The 19248-nt window shown below is 33.0% G+C and overlaps 4 protein-coding genes across 5 annotated transcripts; 2 read left to right on the top strand and 2 right to left on the bottom strand.

The window, feature by feature from the left end:
• Window positions 1–1687: 1687 nt before the first annotated feature.
• On the top strand, window positions 1688–7906 carry LOC106142696 (uncharacterized). 2 transcript variants are annotated; one of them, XM_013344566.2, is made up of 3 exons: window positions 1688–1905; window positions 2603–2680; window positions 7137–7906. In XM_013344566.2, the coding sequence occupies exons 1-3, from the start codon at window positions 1807–1809 to the stop codon at window positions 7269–7271; spliced, it is 312 nt and encodes a 103-aa protein (XP_013200020.1). In that variant the 5' UTR covers window positions 1688–1806; the 3' UTR covers window positions 7272–7906. The 2 variants fall into 2 exon arrangements, with proteins under 2 accessions (XP_013200020.1, XP_060803094.1); XM_060947111.1 differs by having other exon boundaries at window positions 1696–1905; window positions 2603–2792.
• Window positions 7907–7952: 46 nt separating this feature from the next.
• Window positions 7953–11151, bottom strand: LOC106142608 (uncharacterized). Its single transcript, XM_013344432.2, has 5 exons — window positions 10932–11151; window positions 10692–10831; window positions 9635–9726; window positions 8843–9053; window positions 7953–8505 (listed from the first exon to the last, which is right to left on the bottom strand). The coding sequence occupies exons 1-5, from the start codon at window positions 11006–11008 to the stop codon at window positions 8126–8128; spliced, it is 900 nt and encodes a 299-aa protein (XP_013199886.2). The 5' UTR covers window positions 11009–11151; the 3' UTR covers window positions 7953–8125.
• A 701-nt stretch (window positions 11152–11852) lies between these two features.
• Window positions 11853–13687, top strand: LOC106142607 (uncharacterized). The gene is made up of 4 exons (XM_013344430.2): window positions 11853–12206; window positions 12484–12575; window positions 13003–13216; window positions 13317–13687. The coding sequence occupies exons 1-4, from the start codon at window positions 12101–12103 to the stop codon at window positions 13685–13687; spliced, it is 783 nt and encodes a 260-aa protein (XP_013199884.1). The 5' UTR covers window positions 11853–12100.
• A 409-nt stretch (window positions 13688–14096) lies between these two features.
• On the bottom strand, window positions 14097–17291 carry LOC106142606 (Golgi to ER traffic protein 4 homolog). The gene is made up of 4 exons (XM_013344429.2): window positions 16990–17291; window positions 16614–16896; window positions 15857–16167; window positions 14097–15234 (listed from the first exon to the last, which is right to left on the bottom strand). Exons 1-4 carry the CDS (start codon window positions 17100–17102, stop codon window positions 14991–14993), a joined length of 951 nt encoding a protein of 316 aa, XP_013199883.1. The 5' UTR covers window positions 17103–17291; the 3' UTR covers window positions 14097–14990.
• Window positions 17292–19248: the final 1957 nt, after the last annotated feature.

Below are 19248 nucleotides of genomic sequence, written 5' to 3'. Positions count from 1 at the left end.
CATATTTTTATATTATTTTATCTTTTAAAAAAAAATCTATGGTTATAATAAAATGTAACGAGGGTAGCTTAAAATTTAATTTATGAGGGTACAATAAGTAACTGGCTAGTTGACATATCTTGTACATTGTATCGTGTTTTTATTGGACATGGTGTTATCGGATTTGGAAAGTCATCATAACATTTCACTTTATTTTGTAAAATTCGTTGCGGTATCTTAAATACTTGAGATTCTTTGACCTCGTCAATAGTTTCGGGAGAAATTTCATTGTTTCTTCCTCGTTTTCTAGATAAAATACTTTGCGACATCTCATCATCGTCGATAAAATTTGGTTACGAATATGGTTCATGCTCGTCAATTTGAGTCTCATCTGAAGATTTATCTTTAAAAATATTATCGTCGAGGTAAAACATTATAAGTAATAAACTTACCATTTATATTATTCTCCTTTTATTAATAGACTTTTGATATAAAAAGCTTACAACACTATCGGCGTAAACCATGCACTCGTATCTACATAATAATAAGTAAGTATTTTTCCACCGTTTCACGTAAGGTTGTTGAGTTTATAACTACAGTACAGGGGAACCAACTTTCTTATTGGTCTAATCGTTTAACACAAGGATTTGTTTTAGACGCAATAATACGCCCACCGTGTGGCCAACGGTTTTTAGTTATACGTGATATTACGCCAGCCGCATGGAAAGGGTTAACCCTTTCCATGCGGCTGGCGTAATATCTAAACTAAACAAAACTAACAAACAATTCGATGGTATCATCCAGAATGCCGAACGCAAAAACTTCGTGTCAAGATAACAATATGTACTTATGTAGTAATATGTAAGTAGGTATATCAAAATATTACTTTCATGTGGGCTCAACAGGCACCGGGCTTTAAAGATCAACTACGAACATGGAGTTAATATTTTAACCTATCAGCCGAGAATCCAATCGGGTAAATGCTACATTCATTAAAGTTACTTGCATATAGAGTTACTTCAAATATTTAATTCTATGATTAAATGATTATCTAACACGTCACAAATGATTTCAATGTACCGAAGAGATAACGTATTATTAGTGTGACTATTATCAATAATAAATTTGAAATTTTGTGAAAAACAGAAAAAAAGATAGTTTGCGCCATATAATAATTCGGATATTATTTAGAACTTAAGGATTCTGTTAACACCTACTAAGGACTTATACAAAATACCTAAGTCTAATATAATAAAATACTCTTCCTTCCCCCTTTAAAAAATAATACTTATTTGCAACAAATGGCGAACCTCCATATTTGGGGTTCTTTTTTAAAGCTAGATACTTAACTATCTATGTGATACACAAAAACTTGTTTAATTTCGGACTCTTCTCTTTTTTTTCATGAAAAATCATTAAAATCATTACCTAGATAAGATGGGACTCGTTTCGTGTAAAAACCTGACTCACCAAATCCAGAATTCATGGTCAATCACTCTCCAGAATGGTGAGGACGCAACCGGAACTAAAGCCAAGAGAAAGAAGACGGTACCTAGGACCGCGGTACCAACTTTGTACCTATGTAGGTAGTAATAATAGAATCAAACTTGGAACTTTTTTATTATTAATTAGTTACGCTTAATTTATGTGTATTTATCTATCTACTTAATTTTTTCGTTACTAAATATAAAACCACACGGAAAAGGTGATTATCGCGATTTTGATATGATTATATTGAAATCAGTGCATTGCAAATAATAACTGAGCAGTGTTTACAGTAGCTACGGAGGGTTCGTGTCAATAAATCATAAAATAATAAAACAAAATATGACTGTGTTTTTAGCCGTTGCGGGTGTGTTTCTTACAATCAATATAGTTTTTCTTATTATGTCGCTACTACACACACTCCTTAAAAACGATGATAAGGTATGTAGGTATATTTACTTGAAATTATTATTAGGCAAGTCAAAAAATTTTTATTATCCTGATTATTTATTGTCCTGACTTAGGGATTCATGTAGCATTAAAATTAACTTTTCCAAACGTCGTTTATTATAAATAGATATAATATTGTTAGATTAATAGTACCTATCACATCCCACGTACTTCGAGATTTAGGTACCTACATACTTATAAAGGCATAAGTCAGTGACGTACCTAAAATTTAGAAAATAATCAGAAGGTACCTCATGTAATTTCCTCCACGAAGTCCCAGTTGAAGGAAATTGGTAGTGAAATTGCTTACTCTGTAAAAACATCGCTGCACGACAGTGCTACAAAGTGAATTTCAATTCAATATTGGGAAAGGTTATGAAAATGGAATGAAGTTTTTTCACCAATTCCAAACAAGAAAACATAAAATTGTTAACATTGACGCCAATTATTGTTTTCGAAATCTTCTTCCGTTGATCAATCTTTAACAAATGAATTAATTTACATATATATGGGTACTAATAAAAAAATCACGTCGCTTTCCCGAGGGATAGACAATGACTACATCTATACACTTATCACGATCCCTGCATATTACTTTCCCTCCCTTCACATACAAAAATCTCTCATCAAAACAGCTCTGTCAGGGTACCCTTCCGCCAATCAATTATTTTTGGTGTTAATTTTTCAGGGTGTGCCAAGAGTGTCGTTGGCTCCGTCAGCTTTGTCGTGCGCAGATACTGAACGACGCCACAGCAACAATCCCCACGTGATTATATTCGACAATATTTCCCGTATACGCACAAACAGTACTTCTATACACAACACTCAAAAAGCGTCGAGATTCTGGCAGAAATTCAAGTGCAGGAATAAACAAAACAGTTGAATATTGATAATGTTTTACTTTTTATCCCGTGGGATGGTGGGAATATTTGTTATACCTATGACTTTATCTATCGATCTCTTTTCAATTTAATCCATACTTAAGGTACCTACTCTTCTTTTTACAAAGACAGCATTTTTCACTTGCCACGATACCTATATTTTCATGCTTCATGTACATTCATATATTTTTCATGCAAGCCTTACGATAAGTAGTATAAGTTACTATTGACCTTTCACAGGATGTCCCCAGTTTAACCAATGCAAGTTCGTATAGATTTTCCTCTACCAACGAGACACAAACTGATACCATTCCCAAGAATTATCTAATTTACGCCAATTTATGATTATTTCATACATTCAGACTTACAACCGGGTTTTTTCTAATCGCTCAATGTATAATATTTTCATAAACCTCTGATCGATTACAATCCTATCAATGTCTCCATTGTTTATCAACGGAATACCTACACTTATCTCATTCGATTATCATAGATGTGTTTATCAGTTGACGACATGTCACGAACTTATCTTCCGGTGGTCATTTTAGTACTTTGAACGTCGTAGCTATACGTATCTCTATCTATCCCTCTAGGAAAGAGTGTAGGTATATCTCTTTTCTAGAGGGATAGATAGAGACTAATAATTCACCAAGAACCCTCCAATGTGTTAACTATGGACAAGGTATAAAAAAATCTGATTTACGCCCTACATATAGATAAGATATAATAATAAACATGCAATGAATAAATAAATATACTAAATATCAGTTTTGTGAGACTATCATTATTTAACGATTGTGTAAGTAATAGATAAGAACTTTCTTTGAACTCCGAATAAAGAGAAAGATTCTTGGATAAAAATAATATTTCTATTTTTAGCTTGGCTCATACTAACTAAAAACTTACTTTCAGTAGGCTATGTACTTATATAGGTAAGTACAAAGTTGTAAAGATAAGGATGCCGCGCAACGCGCTCTACCTAAAGCGATAAGTAGGTAAACTGAATTTCCGCAACTTTTGATGGTTGCTTCCTAAGCTGAATAACAAATCATCCAAAGGATATTCAATAACCATTTGAGTACTATCAAACTATTTTTACTACTTCGTATGTACTACTTCTTAAGCGTAGCGTTTTAGCATTGTGTACCATAAAGTATTTAATAAAATGACTATGATGAATAGATAAGACAATTTTTCCTAAACTAATTCCTCTACCATAGTAAAATAAAATCCATAGTTCCTACGTAGTAAAGTTAATCATCTTAGTTGCTATGACTTACTTGACTTAAGGTCCTATGTCCCCTAGCTGGGGCAGAGGGCATCCACAGTGCGTCGCCATCCCGCTCGGTCTTGAGCTTCGCGTTAGTTGCTATACATATTAGGAAACAACTCCTTTTTGAACTAAATAGTATCCACGTAGATAACAGAAGCTTTCATATAACCAGCTCAGCACATAAGTTTATCTAGATCTCTGTTCTTTGAACTTTATAGGCAAAAATTGAGATGAGGTACCATTAGAGCCCGAAAATGTAACGCCTGCGCAGACCATCGCCATTTTAATGCCATTTATATAGGAGCTTATAGGTGGATGGAAAGGTACCTATGTATTATCTACCTAAAAGTACACATACATAATACCTAAGTATTTAACTAACCGTGCACTTGTTTTTGTTTAGCTCAAGTTGAGTTTCTCCGTTGGTCAATGCCATGCTGATACAAAAGTCACGTAATTATTTAGACACACCATTCGAACAATGGCGGCGAATACCATTACGAGACTTTATTTTCACAACAATCTCGACCACTATAGTATGCATAGACAGGTTTATATTAAAACACACAGGCTTTTTAAAAATTTTGGCATTTTGGCAAATCAAGGCCTTTTTAATTAATGATCCATACGGATTTACCTACTGGATGATGTCGGAGTTGTATACAATAGGTCCTTTCTTATAAATCAATCAAGTTATTCTAGCTTAGGATATTCTAAAAAGTATTGATTTATATATCTTAAAAGTACAGTCAACAACTGGTTATGTTCGTCTCTACAATATTTATGATATTTATCAAATTGTCGGTATTCATTATTAGACTTATATTAACATTAAAGTACAAAGCATCGAACACGCCTCATAGATAATTATTCTAATTAAGTCCAACGAGCTCCAACTAAATAAATAAAATGGGAGTTCTATACTTTTATAAACCAATACGTTCAAGTGTCGATAAAAAAATAAACAGTCATTTCGTTCGTTGTAATGGCTCGCAGTTTTGCTTGCGCTGTGACTGCGACAAGTTACCTTCGTGGCTGAGCACTGTTCTGATGAAGCTTATTCATATTAAGCTCCCTACATAATGAGTTACGCGTTTATTATTGTGGTGTCGGTTGCGATTACTCTCAAGTTGATGTTCCTGAGCTTCTCCATGTATTTTACAATTAAATACAGACAAAGTCAAGAATGTTCGGTGAGTACTATTGTAAATTTAAGCGAACACCCTGTCATTGGTATTCATATAGGTATTTTTTGAGTTCGTGATGTAATTACCACTACGATTAACCCTTTCCGATTTAACGGTTTACCATTCGAAAACGTTGCATTCATGACTGTTTTCTTCTTCTTAATACCTAACAACAAACGTGTATATCGACATTCTTATAATTAAATTATATTATATATACACAGCACCTGTATAGGTTTTTGTTACTTCTTACGGGAATTCCAACACAGAAGATACTTTTAATTACAAATTGTTATTACCACCCGCCACGCACTAACTCATCAACACCAGCTATAAAATTGTCGGTACCTATAAAATAAACCAAAAAGTAAAAAAAAAATTTTTCATATAATTAAATCCTGAGTCAGCCTACGGTCATTAGGCTACGTGCCCATCATAATACCAAATACTTCAATTACTTAACTAGGTACCTACCTAATTTGTTTATATCTTCATTAATATCAACTTTGTCTTCTTTGTGTCCGGGACGGGACAGTTGTACCTATGTACGTAACAATGGATAAAAAATCAATGCCGATCGGAAAAGTTTTTCGTCATGAGCGTGGATTGAACACCTTGCAAATCAGAGACTGGTACCGTCAACATAAAAGCTTTAGAGGCAGAACCGAAAGAAAAAACATTTGAATCTAAATGCGACCTATGCGTATACCTAAGAGCAACGTAAGCTTTCGTTTATCTTACTTACCGTGGCTCCACGGTAGTGCCCCCGCCAAGTCCAAGTGAAATTATGAAAAAAAAAAAGCCAAGTCTCGATGAGTTTGTTTATGTCTAAAAAGTAATGAAATCTAGACAAAGCCGTGACAACTGTAAGGTTCCTTACTCCGGCCAACTTGTATACCCACTAACGTATTAAGAATATTCAACGGCCAGTCATAACATTAACTATAATAATAAAGAATAACAAAAAGAAGAATTTCTTGTAACTGTGTAAATTTCTGTGCAATAAAGATATTACAAACTTACAAAGAAATCGCAATAAGGAGCCTTATATTTAGCACGACTTTACCCTGCATGGAACTCTTATGAAGCGGTAATAAAGGCGACTTTGCGGAAAATTTGGGTAGGTCGATATGCTTTTGACTGTACATCAAGTTTATGTATACAGAAGTACTTATTGCTATCATTCCCACGCATTTCCGCCCGCGTTTAACTAAAATTTATAAACTTAATAATAACTTAATTTCGAATTTGTCGCATTGCTTAGTTTTGAGATATTAAATTGTCAGCGAGAATTAAATCTGGGACCTTTCAGACTTTTTGGTCACTTAAATGACCAAAAAAATCTGAGGTAGTTAACTACCGCAGGTTGTTAGGTAATTTATATGTATTAGCGCAGTCTTATTCTATGACGAATGTAATGATTTTAATTCAAAGTAATTGCCTTCAAAAAACATCCGCTACGCTTTGGTGACCTTCGCTTGAAATGATAATCGCAGAGTGGACTGAAAAACACAATGTTTCTTTGTATGTAGGTACTGTAATTGTACATACTGAAAGTGCATCAATCATAGCTTAGCAAAAAAAATTGTAAATATCTTTTACCTCTTTAAAAATAATACTTAATTCACAGTGGACAGGGCAGGTTGGATTAATAAGTTAAACTAAAAGTAAGCGATAACACTGTTGGCCTGGCCTGGATAAACGGCTAATAGTGACAGTGTTTTATTTTTATTATAATAACTTTAACTATATATGATATATGTTCTCTCAAAATTTTTTTGTATGTTTTTATAATATTATCTAATACTTACGAAAGGGTAACTAACTACTACTTACTCTGTAGTAGGTAATCATGCAACTAAGATTTAATTCTGTTTACAGGTAACCAACGACAGCAGCAGGAAACAACGGTCTATGATGATATCATGGAGACAAATTCCTCGAATATTTTTTCCCCAGACATTAAAGTATTGCTCTGATAACAATAGATCTAACATTTACACTGACAGGCTTTGATATGTCCCCATTTGATATCTTGTTTTCCTGGGTACCTACCTATGTATGACTTGACAGTATCAATTACCTCCAATGCTGGAATATTTCTATAATGTTGGTATTGCCGTGTGGTTCTCGGCACCAACAAAAAAAAGAATAGGACCACTCCATCTCGTTCCCACGGATGTTGTAAACGGCGACTAAGGGATAGGCTTATAAACTTGGGATTCTTCTTTTAGGCGACGGGCTAGCAACCTGTCACTATATGTATGTCAATTCTATCATTAAGCCAAATAGCTCAATGTGGCCCATTAGTCTTTTCAAAACTGTTGGCTCTGTCTACCCCGCAAGGGATATAGACGTGATTATATGTAGGTAATCACCGTACCGTTAACATACTTAAGGCGGCATGCAACTTTTTTGTCTACCCCGCAATAGACTGGACTATATGTATTTATATAAGTAAAAGTTCAATCACAAATGTTATATACATACAGATTATATATATCTATATATATCAATGCGGTATCCTGTCTTAGATGGCTCTCTGATCCGATGAACTCTTTTGACTGTACAATTATGTACAATTTTTATTAAGGTATGATTATAAATCTTATAATTACATTAAGATATTGTAAAAATACCTACTGGATATAAAATCAACCTACTGGATATAAATTCGTGACTAAGAAAACAATAAACCAACAAATACAAGTTTTATTTTACAAAAAATAAGATGAAATTTATCACTGTATGTACACAACTGCAAAAAATATATACAAATTATGTACAATATTATTTAAATAAAACATACTTACAGTAAACTTTGGTTTTAATATCGTTATTTCTGGACAGATTACTACGTGCCATCCCTATTACTTATCAGATTGAAATTCCACATTTAAAAAATTTATTTCTCTCACAAATGAAGGCCATTTAAAATTCTTCTTTTGGAAATCCATTTTGAATTTACTGTTTTTGTACTGGAGCGCTTTCTTTAGAACAAGTCTATTAAATTCAGAAACATTCGGATGATTTGTATATTCATCTATACTCATCCATTTACAGTCAGTTACTTCTGTTTCAGACATTATTATTTTATCAGATAAAGCATTCATCATAAGTAATATATAAATGTCGGAGTTGCCAAACATCATGTTGTGTATGTGTCTGAAGGTAACTAGAGATTGAAAAGCAGCATCAACTCCTGTCTCTTCTTTTACCTCTCTTACAGCTGCATCTATGATATCTTCACCTGAAATATATAAAATAGTATGAATGCTAACTAGCCCCTGTAGCAATAGCAAGGCACGCGCTTTTTCCCTTTCCTGTTTCACGTCATAATAAAAAGTGAAACAGCGATAATTCGTCACGCGAAATGTGAATCCTGCTGACTAAGAAAGGTAATTTAAGCTGAAGTAATTTTAGAAACAGTTTTGGAATTTTATTGAAGCTTAGAAAAACAAAATAATTAACTTATTATACCCAGATTTACAATATCATAATTTGTAATTACAATTGTTGTCACTTTTCCTTTCATTATTATTGATCTTCAAATTGTTAGGCTGCAAAATTTTTTAAGACATTCTTACCTCTTTCAACATAACCACCCGGGAGTTTCCAGTGAGGATAATCATAATGTTTTTCAGAGACCACCAATAGCTGCTTCATGCTATTAAGCACAATGGCACCAACTCCTAGATTTGTATGACTGGCAGGAGGCAAGTTGGGCTTAGATTCCAGTGGCAGCCATTTGAACATCATCACATAGTCATCTCTGGCATGGTGGAAATTAAAACCTTTCTATGGATGTTAATTTGCGCCTTTATTAAAATAAATAATAAGCAGTAAATAATTTTATTTCTTTAAGTTGGTTAAGACATTGTGACATTGGAGGTCCCGGATTCGAATCCCGGTCAGTGCATGGTTAGAAAATAACTTTTTCTGATTGGCCTGGGTCTTGGATGTTTATCTACATAAGTATTTATTATAAAATATAGTATTGTTGAGTTAGTATCTCGTTACACAAGTCTCCAACTTACTTCCAGGCTAACTCGATCGGTGTAATTTGTCCCGTATATATGTATATATATATATATTATTATGATTGATGATTTAATCAAGAGTGTACAAAATTTGACTACAAAATTTTCTCCAAAAATATACAGAAGAACTTACTTAATATTTGTCGCACGTCGCCATTTTTATCGCGCGATAAACTATTGCCTTACTGTATCACATCATAGAAAAAAGCAAAACAGTAATACTTTATTGTGCGATAAATACGAATGATGTTATGCATGCCATGCAGATCAGTAAATGTAACCTATTTTCACATATTTATAACTTTGATTTATATTCTGATTTATAAAAAAAATACCAACTTGAGCAAGAATTGGAACTTGTGTGGAGTTCTTTATGTTCACTTTAAACCAGATACATCTTCTTTTTTGTTCAGCCCATTTAGCCAGAGACTCTACAATGCACACCAAAGAATTTTTATTCAAAATTTTTGTACTTTATATAACTATGTGTACCTACCAACTAAATTTAATGTTTTTAACTATGAATTTGAGCAAGTGGCATTACCCTGAATGGTTTGCACATTTAGCAATTAAATTTATATGTATATGTATAACCTGTTAAACACATATCAATGTAGCATACAATGGAAGACCATACATACATACAACATGTCTGTATCCCTTGTGGGGTAGACAGAGCCAATGCTCTTGAAAAGACTGATAGGTCACATTCAGCTGTTTGGCTTAATGATAGAATTGAGATCCCAATAGTGACAGGTTGCTAACCCATCGCCTAAAAGAAGAATCCCAAGTTTATAAGCCTATCCCTTAGTCGCCTTTTACGACATCCATGGGAACGAGATGAAGTGGTCCTATTCTTTTTTTTTTTATTGGTGCCGGAAACCACACAGCACTCCTCTCACACACTCAACCACAAATTTATATGTACATATAACCTGTTTAACACATATCAATGTAGCATACAATGGAAGACCATACATACATACAACATGTCTGTATCCCTTGTGGGGTAGACAGAGCCAATGCTCTTGATAGGTCACATTCAGCTGTTTGGTTTAATGATAGAATTGAGATCCAAATAGTGACAGGTTGCTAACCCATTGCCTAAAAGAAGAATCCTAAGTTTGTAAGCCTATCCCTGAGTCGCATTTTATGTCATCCATGGGAATGAGTTGGAGTGGTCCTATTCTTTTTTATATTGGTGGCGGAAACCACATGGCATGGAAGACCAAATAAATGAAATAAAGATAACAATCAATATATAGACAAAAAAGGAATGTGGATAATGTATGTCTAAAAGCTTGATATAAAACAATATGCTTTACAATAATTATGCCTAGTATGTTATAATATCTACATACAACATGGGTAATATCTTATGCAGGTAGACTCTTACCATGAAGTTTTTGAGCAAATTCACTCTGATCATCCATTTTTTCTACTGTTGAATCTACTATTATACCGTTGAATCTATCTGTACGACCAATGAAGATATGAGATAAAGTTTGGTTAGAAGAAGTATTGCAGGCTGTATAACTGAAACATATTACCAATAAGATAATTGGAGTAGAGAAAATATTTTATAATGAAGTACTGTCTCGATATGTAATATATAAACAAATGTTAATTCACAAACCTCATATGAATAATCCTTTTACTTATATAAAGGTAATTAAATCTACAAAAGCAATTAGTTAACATTTTGAAATACATTATATTGTTTTAAATCAAAACACACGCGTAATCAGCCCATTAAACATATGTGCCCACTTTAAAAACTTAGATTGACCCAAACACAGATAATAATTTATCATGCCAGCCTTATTTATCACTTCACTTCAATACGTTATATTGACAATGACAACCAATATAAAAGATAACATTGGCAAGGGCAAAAAAAATTATTCGAATGGACGATTGCAACGTGGCCGTTCTTGTGTCAGTGTCAAAGGTTGGTGACAGACGTAAGTAAGTTTATTTGCGTTTATTTGCGTAGACTGACTGAGTTAGGTTTCTCGCCACGCTATATTTTATTAATGAATAAAAGATAATATGATCTTTGACATTGAGAATATGGATGGCGATTCTTTCCGAAAAAGATCGATTTTTAAATTGTTTCAAATCGAAGGCGGATGTATTGATTCACAAAAAAATCAAGGTCAAAAGACCAATACTAGTCTTTTTTTTCAAGTTTGCATTTAAAAAGTAAATAAAAATCCATTTTATAAAAAACAAGTAAGAAATCAATTATTATGTTGTCTACAACATAATAATTGATTTCTTACGAGTAAAATCTGTTTTTTAGTACAATTCGAAAATATTGTCATGTCTATGACACTTCGCGAGTTTTTTAAAAATTTACCCTTTAATAATAAACACTGATACATTCAACCATTTGTAAATAATTTTATAGTCTTTACCAAATGATAAAAAATCGAATGACGATTTTATAGGGACATAGGGTAATTTTTTCAAGAATGGGACAAATATCGACAAAAAAATTAAACTTTTGGGATAGAATAATCGATTAATCGATCACAGGTCATCCCTAATCCTAATTGAGAACTCTTGAAAATACGATCTGTCAAGTGTCAATCTCACTCAGGAAATTCTAAATAAAAACAAAAAATATTACAGTAAAACCAACTAAACAATAAATTAAAAACACAACGACACTGTTACGCAATAGTAGGTTCGATACGATAACTACGTATTTGAGGGCAGGAGTGATAAAATTAGCTTTCAAGTGTCTGCCTAAACAATCGAACACTATAAATAAATATCATTCTTCATTATTTAACTATAATGAATTCGCTATTATTTGTGGGGACTGAAGATAGATATAATGGAATTACGGTAGATTCTGAAAAAGAATCTTGTGAAGAAAATAGTTTTTTAGGCAAACTAACAGGTGAGCTGACTACATGAACAATTTTTATTGAGTTGATACATAATTATTCAAGCATATTCTACGGAAGGCGAATATAAACGTTGATTAAATCGGAGATGTCTTGACGAAAGTTCAAGTCAAGTGGCTACAAAAAAGCAATATAAATGTTAAGCCTGTCTTGCAGGTCTGTCTAGCCAGACATACGGAGTAGGGTTTACAACCTGGAAACTTATACATACATGAAATCACATAAACTACAGTAATTCTATATCAACTTAACAGGTCTTTGAACTTTCAGAGTCCCTAAAAAAATGGGAAGAAGAGGAGAAGAGGTGCATATGGTTCAAAGTAAATATCAGAAATGCAGAATGGGTGCCAATACTTGCCAGAGTATGTAACTGCATAGTTAATCATATAATTACAGACTAGATAGTAACTGTTGCCAAAAAATATAATCACCTGGATAAATTAATATGACAGACTATAAAAAACTACTGTTCCAGTAAAATATATTTTCTTAATTAATATTTCATTTAATTTCTTCTGTTCTGTACTTATATCTTAGCTATTAGGCCTAGGATCCTGCCTGCCTAAACAGGATAGTTTTATTATTAAAGGCTTTTTATGATTTTTGACAAAGCATTTGTCATGTCCTCTCCCTATCTCAAGGATAAATTTCAAAATGAAGAAGAGAGTTTAAATCTAAAGTCAATACTTTAGATTTAAGCTCTCTTCATAGAGAATAGTGATATCTTCATTATCAAACCTCATTCAATAATGAGGTTTGATAATGAAGATATCACTATTCTATTTCCAGGCAGGCTTTGATTTTCATCATTCAAGAGACAGCTTTGTTATGATGTACAAGTGGCTGCCCACCAACAGCAAAGCAAATTTGCCACCCCCTAGTCACACTAATTTGGGTGTTGGCGGTATTGTCTTCAATGATAAAAGACAGTTGCTGGTTGTCATGGAAAACCATTACTTGGAATATCCCCATTGGAAACTTCCTGGAGGGTATGTGGAAAGAGGTATCTGATACTGCTAATAAAATTTTAAAGTAATTATGGTTCACATTTTATCACTTTGATTTCAATTCATACTCTTATACACTTGTTTTACTGTTTGTAGGTGAAGATATAAAAGATGCTGCCATACGAGAAGTAAAAGAAGAGACTGGAGTTGATGCAGAATTTGAGTCGCTGGTTACTCTCAGACATACTCACAATATGATGTTTGGAAACTCTGATATATATATGGTGGTCATACTCAAAGCTACCTCAGAAGTAATCACTAAATCTGATATTGAAATAAAGGATTGTAAATGGATGGACATAGAAGAATATTTAAATCATCCAAATGTGCATGAATTCAATAGATTTATTATCAAACAAGCATTGGATTTAAAAAAAAGGAACATAAAGCTATCTCTCACCAAGAATGAATTAAAAATATCTAAATGGACACGAGAAATTACATCTCTTGTTGTAGAAAATTTATGATCAGATATAATAATATATTAAAAAATATTATACACATTATAGATATTGTAAACAAATTTTTATTTGTATGTTAAAGAGATGTTTGTAAACATTTGAAGAAATGTTACTAAAGTTGGGTAATAAGTATTTATGAGGTTTATGTTCAATGTTAGAAAAATATAAAATGATGGACACTACATACTTCTACCAACTTTATATATAGGTATAGTTATAGAAGCTTTAAATATTTATGAAATGTTACCAAAGTTGGTTAATATCTATTATTAACTTGGTATTTGTGTCCATTCCTTATATACATTGTCTAGTGCAAAAACTATCTTGCAACCAGTGTAGTGCACATTTAAAATTAGAAATAATTATGTCTATGAACACAGATTTTATTGGGGTAGTGCTCTAATGATTGACAGTGGGTTTTAGAATAAACAAATCCAGCAAGTATGGTAGTCAAATGGATTGTACAAAGGGCATACAAATCCACCTCCATCTATTTGTAGTGACTACCAACTAAGACCAGACTGCTGTAAGTTCATTTCACTACATTCTTTACATTCCAAAATAATGATTTATTAAAAATTAGTTGAACAGAACATAAATTTAATAACTTTTTTAATATTATTAAGACTATTATAATATAACATTAAATTGGGCTAGTTATTCTTTTAAATGTTTATTAATCTTCATTCTGTACTTACACATTGCACTTTATTTTGCATGATTTGAACAAGTGAAAGCATTGACTATTTTATTTTGTTTATATGTGCATATTGTAAGAATAAATAATAGTAAAGTGAAAGAAGGATGTGTTCTTTTTTGATTTAAAAAAACCTGATTAAAACATATGCTTTGCCTTATTGCAAAAAAATACCTCAGATTTTTTTAAATATGGTTAAACTCGGCATTTACATACATATTTCACTAGGTATCATCACATTTCTTTTAATTTCTTCTTAAATAAAAGTATCTTTAAACATGTTGTACTTATAAAACCAATGAAAGCAAAACAAAAACTCCGATAGGTACTTTATGAATAACTTTGATATATATCGCCATTATAGCCATATTGGTACTATTTTAAAATCACAAGGATCTGATCAAATGTACACATATCTAACAATCAAGTTTTCCCATGATTTGACGAAAAATGAATGTTAGCAAAATAAAATTATATTTTATTAATTATTACTGAGTAAATACCTACACTATAACTTATTTACATAGAAATGAAATAATGACTACTGTGAATGCAGGCCCAACCGATATGTCCATAAAAAATATAATAATAGTACATAATCATATTTACACTTTAATCTAAGTCTGGTGCTGCACTTTGACCCATAAAGTCTCCATCTTCATCGGAACTGTCAGCATCACCAATAATAGATCTGAGCAGCCCACCAAAAACTGATGAGGAGTTCCTGGTATCTGGCTGCACTTCTATGCCAAACCAAATACGACCAATGTTGTCCAGGTAAACTGAATAATTTGGATCCCTCTTTATACTAATTGCATACCAATTCCTTAATATTTTGAACTGACTTGCATGTCTCCTGAAAAAGGGATCACTATTAAAATGCCTGTCATATTCACATATTAATATGAATTTTGTCATATTTTTAAAATTTAAATTGCTTATATAGTTTATTCCATTGGTATGCAAGTTCCATACATAATATAATATACGGGACAAATTACACTGATTGAGTTAGCCTCGAAGGAAGTTCGAGACTTGTGTTACGAGATACTAACTCAACGATACTATATTTTATAATAAATACTTATATAGATAAACATCCAAGACACAGGCCAATCAGAAAAAGTTCTTTTCTCATCATACCCTGGCCGGGATTCGAACCCGGGACCTCTGGTGCCACAGACAAGTGTACTACCGCTGCGCCACAGAGGCCGTCATACAGGGTCTGATACCCGGAAGAATGTTATACCTTTGAGTTGTATTGTGCTTAAGTTCCTTATGTAACCTAAGGTTTGCACTAAAAGAAGATTCTAGGAAATTTGTGGGAATGGAAATTTTATGGGATGGAGCCATAGGCATTTTTACAGTAGCACTTTCAGTTGTGCCAATGCGTCAGAGCCAAGATATTTATCTCTTTATTCTGTCATGGCACCCTTAGTTTTATAAGCATGATTATGATTTATATTGATTTTACTTACTGTTCAATAGCTCTTAACAGAAACCACAGAAAATTTAATAATGGAAATAAATAAGGAGGGCCTTTTTCATTTTTTATAGTTGGGTGAGAGCCAGTGTATCTATTAAAAGTTTCTGTTGCCATCCGTATATTTCTCAGACAAAGAAATTGAAACACAGCTTGTGCTATAAATAGGTCAATCTCAGACTTAAGTCCTTTAGTTGTGTGTAATTCAATGAGCATATTGGCATATGTTGAGCCATCACATGAGTGTAAGAAATGCCTATGTGCAGATGTGAAGTCTGATTCACGCCAGTACACCTCAGCTATTTTCTGAAAAAGACCAACAATTTTTTTCATAACTGCATAAATTTTCTAAAATTTCTCGTAATCTTGATACATTTTTTAATGTTACATGTGTGCAGAGAGAGTAAATTTTGCAGCACCTGATGTAGTGCAGTATTCACTTGCCATGCATTATACAAGATGTGCAATTATAGCCTTCAAGAATGTTTCAACCAAATACAGCACTTTTTTGAGTCAACTAACCTAGGTATTGTATACATATGAATTTTATGAACTTACAATAATCATGTCTGACAGAAATAGGGAGATAACCTTAAGAAAGCAATCCTCGGGAAACATTTTGGACTTATTTATCATCTCTGTGCACTTCATTTGTGACCAATCTCTAATTAATTATGTTTCAGTAAAAATAATAATCAACAAATACTTTGATTCGATGATTGCTAGAAACCCCATTTACAGTAGAAACTTACCTTGTGAAGTAATGGATGGCCTTTCTTGTTGTTGTCCATGGACCATTTGACTGCGTTTGTCAGATAACTTTCTCTTTCTGGTATGCTAGAGTCCATTATTCCAAATAGTTTGGCTATTTTGTCTATCCATTCTTCACATGGTTTTGTTTCAGACTTGGTTAGCACGTCAATAAGTAGTATTGCTAAATCAGCCCCACTGCCTTGCTGATCGCGTTGTAATAGGAGAGTAGAACCTTTATACAATAAATTTAATAAATCCGCATACTTTTTCTGACTTAAATACCTGAAATATATGTTAGGGTTTATTTGATAACAGATATATATTAGGGTATTTGTGAACTCCAGCCAAATAAAAATATGCAATTCTACTACATACCTGAAGTAAAGAGTTCTGTACATTTGATGTGCTTCGTAGTATTGACCTGAATTTACAGAAGCTTCTAACTTATCTAAAACTCTCACTACACCTCGTTCGCCGCGCCCAGCCATAATAATAATTATCACAAGAATTATTAACTCTTAAATTTCGTAAATAATTACTACTCAAAACCAATTTACGCCATAGCCACACGAAAAGTCAATGATTGAAGAATATTTCTTTGACAGCTGCACCCAGGTTATGAGAAATGTTGTGATATCGATAATTTGCCCTCAACTAATGCAGCTATAAATTACACGTGTAAGAAAAAGATGTCACAACTTTGTTGCATTACATTTTAATTTGGTCTTAGTATATTTCGTTCAAAAACGCAAACTACGTACAAATTACGAACCGGATCTCTTTTTTACTACGCTTTTTTTAATCCATGGAAGAAAGGCAAAGCTCCATAACATATACAGCCATGAACCATCCATAGACAAAAAAAATTAAAAACTCAAAGAAGATCAAACTGATAAAGAAAAATAAAGGGTTTAGCCGGATACGTATGACGAGTCGGCCCCCAAATGGGAATCGATATCGAAACTTTTGTTTTAATATCGACTTGATGTTCAAACACGATTTATGTACTTTTCGCGACCGACTTCCGCTTTGACCTTGAGATAGAGAGCAAAATATCCGTATGCTTGACTATTATTGAATGTGATTTATCTCTGAAGGTAATTAGGATAGAGAAGTGAAACTAACGCGAGGTGTTAGGTTACATTACAAAGTATATCACATATATTTTTTAAAATAAAAAATTATAAAAAAATAAAAAAAAAAACATTTTTTTTTCTAAGTTCTCTGTGACTTACAATCACAAAATTAATATATTATTATGTTATGCTCCTTTGTGTGCTCTATTACCCATAAAATATGCGTAAAAAAAAAGTTGTTGCAACACAACGAAAAAAAATTATATGTGATTTCTGTCTTATGGTACCTATACCCTTGTATTATAAGGGGCACATTACATCATTGCTTTTTTTTTCGAAATTTCATATCAGCTTGTTTTAAAACATAAGTCAATAGTCTTAAGAGATGGGATAATAGATAAAAAAGAAATGGAAACAAAAAACAGCCAGTGTTCAATACTTATTATTATTACTTTTTCGTGTCAATCAAAATACAAGAAACAAAATATTAATCATCGTCACGTAATAAATCATCTCCATAAAAATATTTTCCAATGAAGTGCATCGAATAGCAACGATCACCTTTTGGTATAAAAATGTTTTTTAATAAACAATTGCAACTCTGCCATGACCACTTTATCGTCGACAAACCGTAGACGTTCTTGTCATTCTTAAAGCTTGATGATCACACCCCACTGAAATGGAATTGCCTTGTGAACGTGACTGTAGCCGAACTACCCAGGTCTTAATTGAATCAAATGCCTTCTTATAATCCACAAACACTAAGCACAGTGGCAGATTGACCCTTCGGGCGCATCGTGTAAAAATCTATCTTCCTCCACTTACGGTCGTAATCATAGACGCACCTCAGGCTTATTAATTCAAGAGAAGTGCAGAACTGCGGTTGGATTTAAACCACTGCCACTCGATTTAGTCGGAGGTCGACCTAATTACCTTTCAGCTACAAACGCACCAAGCACTTTTTCATATCTATCACGTTTCAGTTCCAAACGTAAACATCCATTTTTTGCAATATATCATTTAATTTTGGTTTACGATATTAGTAGGTAAGGTTGCGGTTGACTATCAACTCTATGCTGTGGTAATAGAGGCGACTCTGCGGTGAATTTGGCTATATGCTGTTGACTGTACCTACCTATGGATAGTATTTCTTGTGAGCCAATGGTAAACATTGATTAATAAGAAATGCCGCCAAGATTTATACAGGTGTAAAGAAAAGACATTGTTCTGGGACGCCGCCTCAGGGGAAAGTTTTATATTATTCATGAATGATGGAGTTGGTATCCAAACGCACGTGAGAAGCTGTCTGAAGCTGGTCGTTTTAGTGAATAATAAATATGAACAGATGAGGTAGAATTCTGGCGATGGTGTTAAATTTTATTGCACCATGTTAACAAATAGGTTTTAGGTGATCATGATGTTAATTATTACTTATGTGTAAGGTACTTATTACTTACCTACTTACATAGGTACCTAAACACCTCAGTCATAGACACTACAGGGATAAATTTGCAGTATTTTTAACTGTTACTTGTTTTTCATAGCCCGCCAATAGGGA

This window comes from Amyelois transitella, chromosome 12 (genome assembly GCF_032362555.1).
Source record: "Amyelois transitella isolate CPQ chromosome 12, ilAmyTran1.1, whole genome shotgun sequence".
Classification (NCBI taxonomy): domain Eukaryota; kingdom Metazoa; phylum Arthropoda; class Insecta; order Lepidoptera; family Pyralidae; genus Amyelois; species Amyelois transitella.
The sequence above is the reverse complement of the archived record's forward strand: the minus strand, read 5'-3'. Positions and strand labels throughout refer to the sequence as shown.